The 20,512-nt window shown below is 45.7% G+C and overlaps 1 protein-coding gene across 2 annotated transcripts in view; it reads left to right on the top strand.

The window, feature by feature from the left end:
- Positions 1-20,512, top strand: part of PRPF3 (pre-mRNA processing factor 3) — a 148,646-nt gene that overhangs the window by 47,077 nt on the left and 81,057 nt on the right. For both annotated transcript variants that reach the window (XM_086947468.1, XM_086947469.1), the window contains 2 exons: positions 7,775-8,081; positions 17,362-17,528. In XM_086947468.1, coding sequence (XP_086803594.1) covers positions 7,775-8,081; positions 17,362-17,528 — 474 coding nt within the window. The remainder of the gene's footprint in view (positions 1-7,774; positions 8,082-17,361; positions 17,529-20,512) is intronic.

Below are 20,512 nucleotides of genomic sequence, written 5' to 3'. Positions count from 1 at the left end.
TAGACATGCACAATGACCCTATAGAAGAAGACTTCTTATTTGACACTTTCCCAACTTCAGATAAAAATGTCAGAACACTTCCTATGCTAAAGGGAGTGTTAAAACATGCGCCTGATATATTTAAAGATGCAGTCAGTGCACGTGTAATCAATCCTAGGATTGAAAAGGAATATAAAGCAGCCCCTACAGACCCTACCTACATCAGAGGTCCGTTACCATTAGACTCGCTGGTAGTGGCTAATGCACGCCAAGGGCCAACTCGCAGACAACAGAAGAGGCTCCTCCCCCTGATGAAGAGTCAAAAATACTAGAGGCCTCAGGTAAAAGGGTAGCATCACAGGCCTCCAATTCATGGAAAATTGCTAATACACAAGCTCTGCTAGCTCGTTACGACAGGGCACACTATGATCAGCTTGAAAGCTTAATGCAACACCTGCCTGAGCCTTTTAAAGCCCAAGCTAATGACCTCATTCAGGAGAGAAAATTGATTACAAACTCCTCCATCAAATGTGCGCTTGACGCAGCCGACACCTCAGCCAGATCTATTAGCACTAGCATGTTACTACGACGACATGCATGGCTGCATATTTCGGGCTTTAAGAATGAGGTGCAGTCCACCATTCTTAACCAGCCAGTCAATCAAGACTTCCTTTTTGGCCCTGCAGTCGACCCCATTCTAGACAAAATGAAGAAAGACGCAGAAACTGCAAAATCAATGGGTGCATTGACGTTTCAGCAACACAGAGGTTCCTTTCGACGCTCCTCATACAGAGCAGCTACACGAGGCAATACCTCACAGACCTCATCTTCATACAAAGGCAACACCCAAGGTTCCTTTAACAAAAATTCCAACAGAGGAGGTTATAGGGGCAACAATAACAAAGGAAGAGGAGGTGGAGGCAATAACACCAGAGCCTCCACTGCCACAAAACAGTGACTTTGTCATGCTACCTCCAGACCACCTAACATCAGTCGGAGGCAGACTCCAACAATTCCTACCTGTCTGGAACGCAATTACCACGGACAGGTGGGTGAGACAAATTATCCAGTATGGTTATTGCCTAGAACTCACTTCAACCCCACCCAACATACCACCCAGATACCGTCCTATGTCCAAAGAACACATCACCCTGCTAGAACAAGAGGTGAAATGCATGCTGGAAAAGGGGGCCATAGAGCCAGTCCCTTTCCAGCACCAAGGGACAGGAGTATACTCTCTATACTTCCTTATTCCCAAGAAGGACGGCTCTCTCAGACCAATACTGGACCGGAGACCCCTAAATTAATACATACTGTCGGAGCACTTCCGTATGATCACACTGCAGCAAGTGCTCCCGTTGCTACAGCAAGGAGACTTCCTAGCAACATTTGACCTCAAGGACGCGTATTTTCACATACCCATCCATCCAGCTCACAGAAAATATCTCAGGTTCACAATAGAAGGTCAACACTACCAATTCAAGGTGCTCCCCTTCGGGGTGACCAGTGCTCCACGAGTGTTCACAAAATGCTTAGCGACAGTAGCTACACATCTCGGGAGGCAACACATCCATGTGTTCCCGTACCTAGACGATTGGCTCATACAAGCAAAATCGTACCAACAGTGTGCAAGAGACACGTCTCAAACACTTCAGCTGCTACACAGTCTAGGGTTTTCAATAAACTACCCAAAATCGCATCTATAACCGTCCCTCCCACACGCAACAATATCTGGGAGCTACTATAATTACCTCCGTGGCAAAGGCATACCCAAACTCAGCGAGGATAGCCAGCATGCAGATGCTCATTCGCAAATTTCTGCCACAACACACTCTTCCAGCTAGAGTCTTCATGCATCTCATAGGCATGATGGCCTCCTGCATATTCATTGTCTCCCATGCAAGACTCCAAATGCGTCCATTGCAAGAATGCCTAGCACGGCAGTGGAACCAAGCTCAAGGACAACTAAAAGACCTAGTGTTGGTAGACAGTCGCGCTCACAACTCTCTGCAGTGGTGGAAACCACAAAACCTTTCCAAGGGGTGACTGTTCCAAGAGCCGGTTCCACAACTAGTACTAACAGCGGACGCATCACTGGCAGGCTGAGGAGCCCATCTCCTTCACTACACAGTACAAGGGCTCTGGACAATCAAACATAGGAAACTGCATATCAACCAACTAGAGTTGCTAGCAATATTCCTAGCCCTGAAAGCATTCCAAAAATACTTGTACAGCAAGACTATGTTGATCCGGACGGACAACATGACAGCAATGTACTATATCCAGAAACAGGGAGGAACACACTCTCCATAACTGTCCCACTTGGCACAGAGCATATGGACGTGGGCAATTCCAAAAGATATCTTTCTCCTGGCAGAAAACCTCCCAGGGAAAGACAATCAAATAGCAGATCTGCTCAGCAGGCACAGCCAACAACTACACGAATGGGAGATTCACCCCCAAGTTCTCCAACCATTCTTCAGAAAGTGGGGGCACCTAGAGATAGACCTGTTTGCCACAAACGAAAATTCATAATGCCAGTACTCTGCCGCCAGGTTCCCACATCCGTTGGCACAAGGCAATGCGATATGGATCAACTGGTCAGGCAGATTAGCGTACGCTTTTCCCCCAGCACCACTGATTCCGCTGGTGGCACGCAAACTGCGCCAACAATCACTCACACTAATCCTAGTTGCTCCCACATGGGCGAGACTGCCATGGTACACAACGTTCCTGGAACTTTCAGTAGTTCCTCATCAAAGGCTGAACCTCGCACCCCATCTTCTAACTCAGAACCATGGAGAAATCAGGCACCCAGATCCCAATCAGATGAACCTAGCGTTCTGGCTCCTGAAGTCTTAGAATTTGGATACCTTAACTTGCCTCCAGACTGCATGAACATCATTCGAGAGGCAAGACCACCAACTACAGGAGTGTGCTATGCATATGCAGCTAAATGGAAGAGATTTGTCATTTACTGCAACAATAACCAAATCAACCCTTTAGATGCTTCCATACAGAACATTATGTTACCTGCTGCATCTTCAAAGATGCAACCTAGAATACTCTTCCATAAGACTACACCCCGCTGCTATAGCAGCATACCTTCAAAACAGGCAACACCTTTCACTGTTTAGAGTACCAACAATAAAGGCTTTTATGGAGGGTCTTAAAAGGGTGATCCCTCTAAGACACCCACCTTCCCCAGTCTGGAATCTAAATATAGTACTTACCAGACTTATGGAACCTCCTTTCGAGCCTCTACACTCATGCGAACTGCAGTTCTTAACGTGGAAGGTGGCATTCTTGATTGCCATTACCTCACTCAGACGAGTTAGAGAGTTACAAGCACTAACAATTCAAGAACCCTTCATGCAAGTACATGCTAACAGGGTGGTTTTTAGAACAAACCCTAAGTTTATGCCAAAGGTGATGTCCAATTTCCATATTAATCAATCGATAGAACTGCCAGTGTTCTTCCAAAATCCACAGTCAGTAGCTGAAAGAGCCCTACACACACTAGATGTCAAGAGAGCTCTGCTTTATTATGTGGACAGAACGAAATCCTTTAGGAAAACAAAGCAATTATTTGTTGCTTTTTGACCACAACATAAAGGAAATCCAATATCAAAGTCAGGAATAGCCAGATGGATAGTTAAATGCTTTCAAATATGTTATCAAAAAGCCAAACGCACTTTAACTGTCCCCCCAAGAGCACACTCTACACGTAAAATGGGGGCATCATGGCTTTCCTAGGAAATATTCCTCTTGAAGACATATGTAGAGCAGCCACATGGACTACAATACACACTTTCACAAAACACTACTGTGTAGGCGTGCAATCAAAGCAGCAAGCTGCTGTAGGCCAGGCTGTCCTCAAAACTCTTTTTCAAACTGCTGCAGCTGGCACAGTGAACCACCGTTAGAGGAGATACTGCTATACAGTCTATGCACGGATATGAATTCAGCAGCCCACATGCCTCGAACGGAATATGCTACTTACCAGTATGCATCTGTTCTTGGCATGTAGGGCTGCTGACATTCATATTGCCCGCCCTCCTCCTCTGTGCCTGTCGCAGCTGCAGCATTATCTTTTGCATGGCCATCTCTTACTTTACTATCTCCATCTCTGCCACAATGGCGAAAAACAATCTGAGGATGGAGAAGATGCCCATGCGCACTGTAGTCCAGGGGAGGAGTCACCTATCTCATGATACTTCGAAGACTCTTCCAGGACAACAAGGTGCAATATTCCGGACCCAACACTAGGCGGCGATCTATGCACAGATATTAATGTCAGCAGCCCTACATGCCAAGAACAGATGCATACCGGTCAGTAGCATATTCCTTTTCTTTTTAACTCCATAAATTGAACATTTGACATCTGAATTGTTTGACACACCTACTTTAGTGGGTAATATTTGCTTATAGTCATAAAATTATTGAGAGTTGTATATATTTTGAAGCATTTTAGTACATTCATCAGGCCTTTTTCCCTATTCAGATTTGTTCCCCAGATTAAGTTAATCAAGTGTACTATTGTATATGTTTATGCGTAATACCATTTGCCAACTCTGCCAGTACAACTTTATGCCATGGCACTCTTAAGAGAATATGTATCTGAAGGGCAGCAGAAGTGCACTCCTTACACTTAAAATTTTACACTAATTTAAGTTCTACCAACATCTTGGCTACAAAGGTTTGTTGAAAATCATAAAGCAGCCAATATAGCCATAAAATGTGTTATCTTCCCATTTACTTCTATTTCAGACTCCAGGTCAGCTCCAATTCCTTACAAAAGTAAAAACTCAATCTATCCCTGGGTAGAAAGGATTTTTTTCTTGATTCATTGGAGTTACTAGATGTTTTTTCCATGCCTTATGTGTAGGAAAGTGCCCCTTTTTTTTACACGATCACCCCCACTTTTTGGCTGGTATCTGATGTTGACAGAAGTGCACTGAGTTCCTGCTATCCAGGTCCCCAACTAGTTCTCTAAACTGTACAATTGTTTCCCCAATTGGCAAAACCTTTAGCACCCCCTCTAAGTCCCTAGTAATTTGTACCCCTGGTACCTATGACCAGGAGGCTAAAGAGGGTCCCCAAGGGCTACAGCATGTATTGTGCCACATTAAGGGATCCCTCGCCTAACTCATGCAGATGTTGAGTGTCTTGCTGCAGATAAGTGAAAATGCGACATGGCACACATCCCTCTGTGCCACACCTACAGACCCTGCATGCAGTATTTGTAAGCCACCACTACAACTGGCCCTAGAGCCCTATGGCAGGGTGCACTATACTACATGTGTGGACATATCTGCGTGAGCAGATCTACCCCTGTGATATCTAAGCCAATTCTTACATGTCACAAGTGAACAGGGAGGCCATTTTTAGTACATGTGCTGGACACTGGTAAAAAGGAGTTCCTCAGCTACATGATAGCTTCACTGAAATCTATGGTGTTTGGTATCGAACACCTTGTATTATTATTAAAACCACACTGATTCCAGTGGTGGATTTATTAATATCTGCACCCAGAGGGTGCCTTAGAGGTGCCCCCTGTAATCCTAGGAGCCTTTTTTTGTGCTTGCTGACTGGTGTAGACCAGTCTACTACCTCAGACAGGTTTCTGAACCGCTGCTGTCACCTCCTCACAAGCAGAATGGCTCTGTAATCCGCATATGAAGGCAGGAGGCTGTAAAGGCCTCTGCTGCCTTTGATGTGTGGTTCTGGCTTCCCCAGACAGGAGAAATGTCACCCCCTGCCCTGGGCCCATTTGGCACCAGGACAGGCGGGAAATTAGATATGAAGGAAGGCGTGGTGCACTACCAGGCCAGTTACACCTCTAAGGTGAGCTGACGGATGCATCCCCACTTTAGGATTTTAGAATTGGAAACTCTGGGACAGGGTTATGCCCACTTCCTACTAGTGGGGTCATATGGCGGGTGTAGTGACACCCACGGGTAAGTAGCCAATTTTCTACCACTCTTCACTCTCCCTTAACACCCCTACATTTAGCATTTTGGGGAGACCCTGGCACCAGGAAAGCAGATTTCACTGACCTGAAGGGGACACAGAAGAGCCGTGAAAAGTAAGAACTGAGGAGCAGCAACTGCCTTAGCGCCAACCCTGCCGACCTGCCTGCGGTCCCCAATAATTGTGCCAAAGACAACTCGTCCTGCAGCTGCTAGGCCTCCAAAAGCCTGGGAGGACTGGAGGCACTTCAAGAAGCAGCCAGGATCCCCCGTAGATTAGAGGGGCTGCTCCCCTGCAGGCACCCAAGAAGAACCGTGAGGACTCTGAATCTCCAAAAGCACCAGTGCACCTATGCCCCTCAGCCCGAGTTGAAGTGGGACAATGAAGCCAGGGAGGTCCTGAGACCCTCCAAAGTCGAACCCCACCTTGGGTTTGCCCAGACTGGACTTCCAGTAACCGCCTGCAATCTCTTTATGCAGGCCCCCTGTACCACGAGTGTCTCCTGCAGTGAATACCCGATACCTCAAGACCACTGCACCCGATCCCCACTGCCAGAGGCTAAGTGGACCGAAGGTGTCCCTATGTGCTTGGGCATCGTGAGACCTGAGCTCCCTGTTGGTTCAGCTGGACTTGCCCCTCAGTCCCTGCGTGCAGCATCATACTCCCAGGACCATTCCCTATTGAAACCAACGAGGCTCTTGATGCCAAAAGCACATCAGCACCTAGACAACCCAAAGCCTCCCGAGGTGACCTGTTGATGTTGCCTTGGACCTTGCCCCATACTTACTTTAACTCCAGAAGTTTGGTTCTAAGTAACCCGTATGCAGTATGTGAGTTTTTCCCCATATGATAACATTATCGCATTAGAGTCCATACAAATATATTTACCTGTTTTCTTTACAAACCTATTTTAAAAGGTACTTACCCAATAACTAAGTTCTTGGTGCTAAAAATTATATACAATTTGTGATACTTTTCTACATTGGTGTGGATCTCTTTGAGTGTCTGCATTTCATCATTTATTGGCTGTGTGTAGGGAACCAATGTCTAACAATCCTCCCTAATGAAGCTAAGGCTGCCTGAACACACTACCAATAAAAGAGCAACTTTGGATTGTTAAAGCATGCCCCTGTCAACTCATTAGGAATACCTGGACTCTACACAATATACCTATTTTTGGTACATTATATAAAGAGCCAGCGTCCTACAGTATTTTAATGATTTTGCTTTTACTGTAGCCAGATGCAATCCGAAGAACAAAACACATTTTTTACCCATCAAATTTGGACCCAGCTGAATAATTAATGATCCGGTTTCATTTTAGTATGGCCCTTAATAATCTTTTGTGTGACTGTCATTGCAAAGCCACAATGACTCTAATCTCTAAAGCTGTACCAGAGTATGATGTTAATCTATCTATGGCAGGAGATCTTTGCAGAGGATGAATACCTGTGCAGAACGCATAAATAGAGTAGAAATAAAATGAGAAAAATGTGTTCTTTGTCTTGAATCTTCATACCATAAAAGTATGTAATTAAATAATCGAGTTCAGCAAGGATTAATTGCTTGGATCACATTTGTTTCCTCTGAAAATGTGGTCTATCTGGCAAAAAGATTTAAGGAAAAAAGAATAAACTTTGTTGCATTTCATTATTTATTGAATTTGCCATGGTTCTGCACTGGTTCATTATAAAGTTCTCACTGTGAAATCAGTCCTACTCTAGAAGAAGCAATGCTTATGTTGTATGTTATAACCTTTTATTTCTTAATCTTCAATTTAGCAGCATTCTAATTCAATTCAAATGTAACTATTACATTTCAGAAAATTGGATCTAAAGGACCAGACTAAGCCCTCGCCACTTATCCTGGATGACCAAGGACGCACAGTGGATGCCACTGGAAAAGAAATTGAATTAACCCACCGTATGCCAACTCTCAAAGCAAACATCAGAGCTGTGAAACGGGAGCAGTTTAAGCAGCAACTGAAAGAAAAGCCTTCCGATGACTTAGAGTCTAACACCTTCTTTGACCCTCGTGTCACGATTACTCCTGCACAGAGGCAAAAGCGAACTTTCAAATTTCACGACAAGGGCAAGTTTGAAAAAATTGCCCAAAGGTTGCGAACAAAGGTAACATTTTTGTTATTGTTCTCCTATTTCAAAGCCTTAAATTTTCCATTTAATTTCAGTGAGGACTAGTATGAAGTATTATGTCCATTCTAGTCTTCCATAAACAGAGTTACAGAAATGGATACCATCAAGTGACTTGTTTTGGAAGAATAATCTTAGAAATGTATTTTAATTTCAAAAACCTAAAAAACAAAAAATACTTCCCATAAATGAAGTCATGAATGAAAGGGAACATTTTAACAGTTTTTGATCATTTAAATGCAGAAATGTATGTTTGCATCTGTAGTAGAGGATCTCTGTGTATAGTCATAATCTAGTGAATAGTCCCGCCCATCTGCGTGGACCCCGGCAATCAAAAATAATCTCTTAAATTGTCAAATCATGCAGAAACTGCAAAGACACTTAAGAGAGAATTTAAAGACAAATAATGCAGCCTATATCCACAGGCTACACTGTCCAGTACTTCAACTAGAAATTCCACCAAATAACACCACACACAACACAGCCTGCCCAGTTTCTGTCATAGAGAAACTTGCCTCCACCAGTAAAAGACTCTGGAATGATAGAGAGGAAGGCATGGACAGACAAGCCCCATAGACTGCCATTATGTGGCTCAAATAGGATACTGTGCCTTTAAGAGAACTTTCCAGAACTTTCTCCCAGTATCCCAGAATGCATAGCAGGTCCCTCTTACTTTCAGTTCTTTTTTCCGGCTCCTGCTAACAGGACCGAGGCATTGAGCTCTCCCTTGTTTCAAGGGTTTATTGGATTTTTGTCTCTTTTTTGGATAAAAGTGTTTGAGTGCTTCTCTCTCTCCTGTGTGTTGGTTCAGGCTTTTTAGGGCTCTAAAATGCCTGGTCTTTTCGACAAATGCCCAGCATGTGGAAGGAAGAAGGCCAAGAGTGATCCACACGACGTCTACATCGTCTGTCTCCCTGACACACATGTCCCTGAAGACTGTGACATCTGCCAGCAATTTTCAGCAAGGACCCTGAGGGACAGGTTGAAGATTAGGCTTCAAGGCCTTGAAGAAAGACGACTGCAGGCTGCAGGTGGGTCTGGGCAGGCTGGGAAGGTTCCCTCTGCCTCTGCTGAGGCCTCTGGGGGGCTCCCCAGAGGCAGGAAGGCCAGCAAACGGTCCCGGTCTCCATCGGCGTCGATTGCATCGATGACGACGTCGGGAGGGATGACGACGGTGTGTTCCCCATCTCCCCGGGGCTCCGGGTCGAGACGGCGTGAAGATTCGACGTCGAAGGCCCTGGATAGGCCGCCGTCTAAACCACCGTCGACTGCATCTTCATCGTCATCGTCGACGCCGGAGTCGACCTATCGACGTCTAAGACAGAGCAACAAGCATCGGCGCTCGCCGTCGAGGCGACTCCGCCGATCGCCGTCGAGACAACAGTCGGCATCGGGGGGCTCCTCGACGTTGAGCACCTCGAGAAGGAGGAATAGACGATCGTCGTCGAGGATGGAACAGTCAACGTCGCGGAGGCGGCGTTCGGCGTCATGGAGGAAGAGATCGACGTCGCGGAGGCGGCGTTCGACGCCGGAGTCGCGGAGGCGATGTCCGACGCCGGAAAAGCGACGCTCAGTGTTGAGAAGGAAGAGATCAGCGTCTAGGATTCGCTCCACCTCTCCTAAGCGGCGCAAGAGGAGTTCTGGCGCCAGAAGTCAAGCTGGATGTAGTGGAGGACGCAAGAGGAAGCGATCGCCTGCTGAAGGGGCTGGGTCACAGTCCCCTTCGCCGAAGGAGTCACCGGGCTCGGTGTACTCGGTGGTGTACACACCAACTCGGCCTAGGTCGCCCCCTCCTCCTGTACCTAAGGAGGACCCTCCCACCAACCCTCCACTTCCGCCAGGCCGATCACTTCCACCGCATGGGCCTGCCTCTCAGTCGGTGATGCCTCCGGTCCCTCCGCCGAGGTCGACGTCATTACCTCCTCTGCCGACACCTCCTAAGGGGGACCCCGAAACCTAGACCCCAGGAGGAACCGAGGAAGACGCCCCACGGAAACCTGTGGAGCGCCCACTGGCTGGGAGATCACGCTCTCGCTCTAGGAGGAAGGAGCGGTCGAGACACCGCCATAGGAGGCACAGATCTCGCTCTCGCACGAGGTCCTCAGGGACCAGGGACTACTCTCCGACCTTGTCGGGATCACCGGACACGAGGGTGTCTCCGATTGATGACCTGGTGGCGTTCCATGATGTTCTTTTGAGAGGCGCTGCAAAATTGGGCATATCTTTGACGGTGCCCACGCCTAAGACATCAGTCATTTTCGAGACACTGCACCAGAAACACCTGTCTCGTTCACTGCTGCCTCTGGTTCCGGGCCTGGAGGAACCGGCCATGGACCTTTTCCTCACCCCTGCGGTGACGAAGGCGGCCCCATCGAGATTGTTGAAAAAATACCGGGCTCCCGATTCGGACCCGGCCTTTCTAAGGGCAGAACCTCCTCCGGAGTCTGTAATTGTGACGGCGGCCCGCAAACAACATGCCACCACCCCGTCATCCACGGTTCCCCCGGATAAAGAGTCTAGATGGATGGATTCAGCTGGAAGGAAAGTATGTGGAACATCGGCAACCTCTATGAAGGCTGCGAGTGCCACAGCTTTGTTGGGACGCTACGACCGCGCCCTCTGGAACTCCCTCCAGCAGTTTGCGGAACACTTGCCCCGCGAGAAGCGGGAAGACTTCCAGGAAGTGCTGAATGAAGGGATGCTGGTAGCGAATCAGATTATCAGTGCTGCAGCAGACTCATCCCTATTAGCGGCACATGGTTTTTGCCATGGGGTTAACCAGCGACGTCACGCCTGGCTCCGCCTTACGTCACTAAAACCGGACGCACAGCAAAGGGTAGCACACCTTCCTTTCTCTGGCGAGACCCTTTTTGGGAAGCATGCGGATGACGAAATGGCCCGCATGAAGGCGGAGGCCGAAACGCTCACGGCTGTGGGCCTGGAGAAGGCCAAAGAAGCGAAGAAATCGTACCGCCCATTCCAACGGCGGTTCGGTGGGCAGGGCAGAGGACGTGGCCAACCTTCTGGACAGTCACAGCAACATCAACAGTTCCGTAAGCCGTTCCAGAAACTCCAGAAGGGCAGAGGAGGCCAACAGTCGGCTCCAGCGACCAAAGGCCCGGCCGGGTCTAGGCCCTGAGCACTTACTTCCCCCGGATCTGTTACCCACTCCGGTAGGGGGAAGCATTAAATTTTTTCTGGCAGAGTGGAGAAAAATTACTCCGGACAAGTGGGTGCTGAATATTGTTTGCAATGGATACAGTCTTCGGTTCACCAGCCCGCCTCCAGCAATTCCACCGGTCAGCTCGCAGTTTCAGCTGCGCGAGCTCCAGGCGGAGGCAGATATCCTGTTAAGGAAAAGGGCGATAGAAGACGTACCTCTGTCTCAGAGAGGAAGAGGTCTGTACTCCCGGTTCTTCCTGGTTCGCAAGAAGGACAAGAACGAGTTCAGGCTCATTCTGGACTTGCGACAGGCAAACCGATGGATTCGCAGGGAAAAGTTTTGCATGCTGTCGTTGCATCAGATTTATCCTCAGTTGCAACAGGGAGACTGGCTATGTGCTATAGACCTAAAGGATGCGTACTTCCATGTGCCCATTGCACACAAACACAGGAAGTTCCTGCGGTTCAAAGTCGGCACCAATCATTATCAATACACAGTACTCCCATTCGGACTAAAGTCTTCGCCGAGAACATTCTCGAAGTGCATGGCGGTGGTAGCAGCACACCTATCGAAGAACAAGGTGTTTGTCTACCCGTACCTGGACGATTGGTTGATCAAGGCATCCTCCTTTTCGGAAGCGCAAGCACACTTCCGGAAGACGTGCGTTCTCTTGAACAAGCTGAGGTTGCACATCAACATGTCCAAGTCTGTCCCAACTCCGGTCCAATGCATATAGTACTTGGGAGCCTCCATCAATACGCTGTCAGCAAGCGTGTCTCCTTCGGAAGAGCGACGATTATCACTCCTTCGGAAGGCTCAGGCTCTTATGACAACTCCATCTACGACAGTGAGGATGGTGTCTTCTCTACTGGGATCGATGGCCTCTTGTATCTTCCTGACGCCACACACACGGCTGCACATGAGACCGCTGCAGGAGTGCTTGGAAGACCAATGGGATCAGAGGAAAGATCTTGGGACGACAAGATACGACTGTCTCTACATGCTCTTCAATCGCTGAAGTGGTGGTGTTCAGCGGAGAATCTCCTCAGAGGGGTTCCCTTCCACAAGGACATTCCCACGCAGACTGTTGTGACGGATGCTTCTCTCCTGGGGTGGGGAGCTCACTCCGGAAACCTACAGATTCAAGGAACGTGGTCCCCGATGGAGGCCACGTATCACATCAATTTCCTGGAACTCAGAGCTGTTCACTTGGCACTGAAGGCCTTTCTTCCGTCCTTTCAGACCAACTCTCTGCTTGTACAGACGGACAATACCACCACGATGTATTACCTCAACAAGCAGGGGGGCTCGAGATCACGCACTCTGTCGCAGGCGGCGCAGACAATCTGGCACTGGCTTCTGGCCAGAGGACTGATGATAACGGCTATCCATCTGCCAGGTGTGCAGAATGTTCAGGCAGGCGCACTGAGCAGACTGGATCAGGAAAACCACGAATGGGTCATAAACGACGAAGTACTAGGAGAGGTCTTCGCAAGGTGGGGAACTCCAGACGTAGATCTGTTCGCCACCGCCGAAAACAGCAAATGCCGAGACTTCGCCTCCAGGTACTACCAGCAGGGAACGCTGGGGAATGCGTTATGGATCAACTGGTCGAACAGCTTTCTGTACGCTTTTCCGCCCATTCCCCTGATTCCGGCGGTGCTCATCAAGCTGGCCCGGTCCAGGGCTCGGATGATACTCATTGCTCCGGAATGGCCCAGGCAGTGGTGGTTCACGGACCTGCTTCACCGGTCTCTCCTTCCTCACATTCGGCTGCCGTGCAGGCCGGACCTTCTCACGAAGTTTGGGGGACAGATGTTACACCCCAACCTCTCGTCTTTGAGTTTGGCGGCATTGGTCCTGAGATAGTGCAATATGGCCATCTGAATCTGCCCGATGATTGCATGGACATACTGAAGGAGTCTAAGAGACCTTCCACTCGGACTTCCTATGCTTACAAGTGGAAGAGGTTCTGTGTCTGGTGCCAGTCTAAGAACTATGACCCTACGACGTGCAAGGAAGATGTCATCCTTCCTTATTCTACATTTGGCGCAGTCTGGACTTAATGTTCATTCCATTAAGGTTCATCTCGCTGCATTGACTGCCTACAGGAAATGCCCTTCACAGACTTCCTTCTTCCAAATCCCTGTGATCAAAGATTTTTTGGAAGGCTTGAAGAAAGTATTCCCTCCTGTCAGGCTTTCTTCCCCTTCATGGGAATTGAATGTGGTGCTGTCCAGATTGATGAAGGAGCCTTTTGAACCTATTCATAGGGCTTCGTTGCAGCACCTGTCCTGGAAGGCGGCGTTCCTCGTGGCCATTACATCGGCCCGCAGGGTGAGTGAAATTCAGGCGTTGTGTTGCCAAGAACCTTATACTGTATTTCATGCTGCTAAGGTTGTTATGCGTACTCACCCTAAATTTCTTCCCAAGGTTATTTCTGATTTTCATGTCAACCAGACCATAACTTTGCCTACGTTTTTCCAGAATCCTTCGTCTCCAGCGGAAAGGTCTCTCCATTCCCTGGATGTTAGGAGGGTGTTGAAATTTTATCTGGATAAAACCAAAGATATTCGTAGGTCTGACCAGTTGTTTATCAATTATGGATCATTCAGGACGGGTCTTGCTCCCATTTTGCAGTCCATTTCTAGGTGGATTGTGTCCTGCATACAATTGTGTTACCAAAAAGCTAATAAGACCTTAGGAGGTAAGCCTAAGGCTCATTCCACCAGGGGCAAAGCTGCCACGACAGCCTTGCTCCGTAACGTGCCAATTGCTGAAATCTGCAAAGCAGCCACTTGGAAGTCGGTTCATACCTTTGCTAAGCATTACTGTCTGGACACTGATGCCAGGGCAGCTGCTCAGGTTGGACAGGCTTCGCTGCAGAACTTGTTCGCACAATAGTGGTGTTACTTTCTTTCTCCACCGCCGCTTTGGTGTGGGGATGGGCTTGCCATTCTATTCACTAGATTATGACTATACACAGAGATCCCCTACTACAGAAGGAGTAGTTTCTGTCCTGTAACTCCAGTTCTGTAGTAGGGGTATCTCTGTTATAGTCATAAGCGCCCGCCCTCCTCCCCGGTGGAGATATTTCTTCATGTAAGGAATGCTACAGGTCTGGCGTGCTCCACCTTCAAAAAGAACTGAAAGTAAGAGGGACCTGCTATGCATTCTGGGATACTGGGAGAAAGTTCTGGAAAGTTCTCTTAAAGGCACAGTATCCTATTTGAGCCACATAATGGCAGCCTATGGGGCTTGTCTGTCCATGCCTTCCTCTCTATCATTCCAGAGTCTTTTACTGGTGGAGGCAAGTTTCTCTATGATAGAAACTGGGCAGGCTGTGTTGTGTGTGGTGTTATTTGGTGGAATTTCTAGTTGAAGTACTGGACAGTGTAGCCTGTGGATATAGGCTGCATTATTTGTCTTTAAATTCTCTCTTAAGTGTCTTTGCAGTTTCTGCATGATTTGACAACTTAAGAGATTATTTTTGATTGCCGGGGTCCACGCACATGGGCGGGACTATTCACTAGATTATGACTATAACAGAGATACCCCTACTACAGAACTGGAGTTACAGGACAGAAACTACTCCTTACTTAACACCGTATTAAGGAGGGTTGTGAATGAAGGGTTAGATTAATTGTTTCATTACCATATACCTAATTACCTCAGAAGCTTTCAAATTAGAACTGTGATATCTAGTTGACTGCATCCCATCGTTTATCCATTTTTGGTTTTAGTTTGCTTTTTTAATCTACATTTACTCAAGAAAGTGGATTTTAGCTATTTCCCAAATGTCTTTCAAAAGCTGGGTTTGCTATTTGTGTTTTTGTTAAAGTGGTACACAAATTGGAAAGTAAAATTGTAACCGTTTGAAAAAGGCATGATGTGACTTGTGAGCTTGGCTTGCCTAGGGTTCAACACCCATCTATATATCATGCTAGTGGACCAAAATGTGCAGCAGCAGGTAAGGGGCCCTTGCTAATCACGCTTTGGTTATTGCAGTAATTAAAGATTCCCTAGATAAATAGTTTGCCACAATCGAAGAGAGAGGACCACAGATACAGAGTATTGTAGGAGAATGATTCCCTTGAATGGTTCACTCTACAACCCATGTTAAATCTGTGCTTCTATGCCAGTATGCAGCACAGGTAATTTATGTTCCTAAAATCTTGATGCAACCTGTGACACTAAAGCATTTTTTAATGTGCGCCCCAGAACTTTAAAAATACCTTATGGATAGTTGCTTGAATGACCTTGCATTGCTTTAATTTATTTTATATTCAATAGTGAGAGCCGTTGCTTTAGGAAGTAGCTGGCAAGACACCTCTGTGAGTGAAGGATTTACTGTCAATACATGCTGCGAAATGCAATCCAATCGTTTGAATCCTGCAGCACTAACTCAACCTTTTCATCCGACAAGGGATAATTCATTTGTACCATTAAATTGGCAGCAAAACCTACTATATTGTATACCAGTTCAGTCCTTTGCAAAACCTTTGGTTTGGGGAATTTTGTAATGTTTTATTACACTTGAATATGGTGTAGAGTTTGAAGTAGGTTTTGTAATATCCTGGGCACAACACATAATTTCCATTAAAACACACCGAAGCCACACATGCTATAGTTTCATGGTCCTTCCCCGCCCATCACGGCAACACTTCGTCAGCTCTGATAAGAGACGTTTATGACTGTTCCACAAACACAGATGTTATGTGATCTTTCCACTCTCCCACCCCTTGTCTTGAAGGTTAGTTTGTCCATCCTAGTTTTCTGCCAATGGCACTTGGGGTGGTAGAAGCTTCTCCTATGCTACCTCTCGTTTCTGGAATCAAATGCCAGAGCATCTGAGGAATCAATCTTAATTCCTTGCTTTCAGAGAATCACTTAAAACCTGGTTGTTTACTCCTCCCATTTAGAGATTCCTTTTAGGCAGTTTCCTCCTTCATACAGAAGGCAGTGCCAAGACGCCCTTGGGCATACACCACGCTTTACAAATTTTAAATCAAATCCAATCTAGGCATGCTGAAACCGGTTTATGACGAGCCCTTATTTATGATATGAACCCAAATACTACACCACCTACTATGCTTGGGGCAGTTGACCTAGCACAATCCAATGCAAGTATGTTGTGCCAGTCATGTTAAAGCAGATGCTAGTACATTGGCCATGTTAGAGTTTGTTATTCTGTTTTACTTTTGCTCTTGTTTTAGTGATGAGCCAAGTCCTAATTTTAAATCTGCTAATCTGGCGAATAGTATGGCATAGAGTGAAGTCTGGTGAGCTTTAGAAGCACATTTTATTTTTACTAGTAACGCTGAAGACTGAATCTTCTAACTTTTGAAAAAACCCTGAAAATGAACTTTGCTTTTAAAAATGAAAATGTTTTCTTACTTTCTTTGACTTTTTAAACGTGTTCCATACAAGTTCATAAAGAGCAGACTCTTATTAGCGAGTGGTATCTTGTGCACTGCTTTCCCACCCAGTGCTCTGGTTGCAGTGGTATAAAGCCCCTACTTCCAAGGCTGGGACCCCTCCACCTGCAGCTCCTTTTAATTAACCTGTAATCTCCTCAGTGTATCAGTGAGAGACTGTTTCAGTGCTTGGAGATTGGTCTTCTTTAATGCTTCTGAGACACCATAAGAGAACTGTTTAGATTGTGTGTTGCTGCAGCAGCAAAATATCTGTCCCTGCGACCAGAACTCGTTGGGAGATTTAGGGGCATTTGCAAGAGTTCGACAGCTGCCTCGCATTGCTGGTCATGTGGCTAGTAGTGTGTTGACTTGGTTGAAGACCTTCATTGCCTAGTGATAGAGATGCACAAAATGCCATCAATGATTTCCAGGGCAGGTAGAAGAGACGGAAGGATAGTGATGCTGTTTGTCACGTCCATACATCTTGCACTCTTGAGTCACCATTGCAACACAACACCCATCAGTGGTCCTGCTGCCAAAACATTAAACGGGGCGTTATTGTTACTGTAATCTGCTTTGTTTAATATAAGGTTGTTTAATTCCGTTGAACAAAAGTATTGTTATTGACTCATTCTTCTGCAACGACCTCTTTTAACTGACAATTTTCTTTTCTTTCTAGACTCAGCTGGAAAAGCTCCAGGCTGAGATCTCCCAAGCTGCTAAACGAACGGGGATACACACCTCAACCAAATTAGCCCTTATTGCACCAAAAAAGGAATTAAAAGAAGGAGACATTCCGGAGATAGAGTGGTGGGACTCTTATATCATCCCAACTGGCATCGAGCTGTAAGGGTTTGTTCTTGCAGTTTAGCTTAATTTAAATCTGAGAAGTATGGCAAATAGGATGAGATACAGCAGGCTCTTTGTTAAATTCATAAGCACTCAACTCTTCACGATGGAGCAGCTTTTTATCCAGTGAACGATAGCTTTGTGAAAGAAACTACCTTTCTGAATTAGCCTTTTTTCTAAGCTAGTCTAGAGTTAAATCTAGCGCTATAGAGCGCAAATAGCTGGCCAAGCATGAGCCCATATCTTGTAGAACGATTCTTGAACTCTGTTTCTGTTGATATTTCATTGTACTTTCACTAGAAATAAAAACGAATGTGTATTTGCTGCCTTATGGTAGTGTATTGGCTTAAAAGACCTCTTTGGGGAATTAAGGTCATCCACGTTTTGTTTGGGGGGGGGGCGGGGGGGTGCACAATGATAATTGTGGCACAGTGATAATTGTGCCTGGTGTAATACAAAGACTTGTATGATGGATAGATGGTGATGAATAACTGGAAGGGAAAAGATTTTTTGGGACAAAGTGAACATGCTCAGTAAATCATTCCAGGTCACCCTTAAACATTTTTTTAATTGTTTACTAAATATTGGCCCAGCGCCCAAGCCCAGTAGCTATTCAAGGAAGATTCAGATCTTCTCCTCCTTCTGCCCTTCTAGGACTCCACTGTAGTAGCCATAGTCACTCCGGGATGATAGGCCACGTGGCTGGTCCAATTTGTTATAATAAAAAGAAAAATCAAATGTACACAAATAATTATGGGTGTAATGCATGAGTTCATCAGCCACAGATATTTACTCTGGGCCGTGTCCCTGTCCATCGTTTTATTGCTCAGATTGTCCAATCAGACAGGAATCTACCATATGCAAATGAGGCTGGATCTGTACAGCAGGAATATACCAGACTGTATTGCAGTCTAGCTGTTCTCTGAAAAGAACCACCAGCTACCCCAGACCAGTTTCTGCATATCTGGGACATTTCAATAGAGTTTACAGTCCTGTTTTATAGTGAGCACATATTCACTTTTTGGCACCTCTGTTGCACGTCATGGAGCACTTTTGAGCAGCGGGTCTCTCCGGCAACATGCAAGTTAACATTCAACATTGAGTAAGTAGCTTAGAGCCTAATTATTTATAGTATAGTTGGTCATCAGGGACCCTGATGATAATGGCTTCAAAGTTGCAAGCACTCTCTGGTTATGATCTAGGGCCTTAGGGGTTGGGTTTTTCTCAAAATTGAAGCTCCAAGTTCTCCTCAAGGAAAGTATCACCAGGTTCATTGTGCATATTTGGGCCCTCTCTAAAGACCAACAGTCCAAGAGGAAATCCCCTTCAAATAATTAAATCAGAAATTGATTTCTAGGGCCTCTTAGGGACCTTCTTCCAGAGTGTCATCTTGTCCATTCTCAAACTCTGATTAAACAACTTTTCAACAACTCCTCCAAATGCGATTTGGTTCAGTGTTTCTCATCTACAAAGGGCTATAATCTTTGACTCTTCAGCCTCAAACTCCATTGAATATTCATATCCCCTACCATTGAGACTTTTTTACACCTGTATCAGGGAAGACAAACTAGGCCAGTTTAGAAAAGTACGCACATTCCCTTTCCTTCAGAAGCAGTCCTCTCCAGATTCAAATATTTTTCTCTAGGCCTCCTAGAAAATGAGTTGCACTCAGTTGCCTAAGGCGCGGAGGTTTTTGTCTCTAGTGTCCTTGCTTCAGCTCTGCAGAATAGAGACAGTGGATCACAATTGGAAAGAAAGTGAGTTACTTGCTAATAACAGTGTTTGTGTCGCAATGGGTGCGGTGACCATAGAATCCTCTGGGACTTTGACAGTCCCCTTTAGGCGTGGTCATCACACCTGTTGTGACAGTGTTTTGATAGTAAAGGTGTGCAGTGTTTACCGGATTTCCTTTCTCTACCCTTTTAGTGTAATATATGACAGTGTTTCTTCATCATGGTTATGTTTTTTTAGAATTGGCAAAAGTAAATGTGACGTTTACCAAGAAAAGTCAATGGGAAAAGTGTAAAGCTTTAGATAGGCTCCTTCCAAAGCTTTAGCTTTCAAAAAGAATTGAAGCCAGACTGCCAGTGTACTTTATATCTCTGTGTCTGGCAGCTGCCCAGCTTAGGTGGCGTGAAATTTACATCTGCTAATGTTTCACTTTCTTTGTTACCTTTTTCTTAACAATATATGTAGTCTTGTTGCATTTTATATTTTTATCCTGATTACTGCAGATAGATCTTTCAAGACATAACGGGAACCTTTAATGAAACCTTCGAAAATACTGCCCGTCTGAAGTTGATATTACTTTCCCCTTTGAGCTACTTTTTAGAGGGAAAGAATAATCCTAGGAGCATCTTAAATCTCTCCAGCTCTTCACTCCCCTACCAATTCTATAAAATACATCATCATAGCTTAATTTAAAGGATTTCAGGCATTCTAATGCTAATGGAGCTTGGTTCAAGTCCTGATTTCTCTAATTGGTCTTCCTTGCCAACAACCTAGAAAAAGGTAATTGTTGCTTTTTTATGGCATCATGTTGCGTTTGCTAATGAAACCAAAAAATGTCAAAATAGCACTTGCTTCAGACTCTTATTCGAAATGTAGAGGAGGCAAATATATTCACATTGGCAATAAGACTATAAAGCTTGACGATAAAGGATCCCATGAAATCATCAGCATTTGGTTGATCACACTTTGATCAAATCTTGGAAGATGTATTACCTAATTGATAAATAATCTTGTGGCGGTTGAAGAAACTAATACTTCTAATTGCAGCGGGTTTAACAATGGATTATAACCTGTTCATTGATACTTGTTTTAAGACTTTACTCTCCAAAGTTGACAAGTATTTGAATCACCTTTCTTAAATTGGTGGCATACTCTCTTCTGCTACATCTCATAATCCTCTATGCCATCTAGCACCTTCTTCACCTTTGTACGCATATCTTGAAGTTCTTTTCCCTCATTTGTGTCTCTCA

Source organism: Lissotriton vulgaris, chromosome 12 (assembly GCF_964263255.1).
Source record: "Lissotriton vulgaris chromosome 12, aLisVul1.2, whole genome shotgun sequence".
Taxonomy (NCBI): Eukaryota; Metazoa; Chordata; class Amphibia; order Caudata; family Salamandridae; genus Lissotriton; species Lissotriton vulgaris.
Note: the sequence above shows the minus strand (reverse complement) of the source record. Positions and strands in the feature narration are given on the sequence as shown.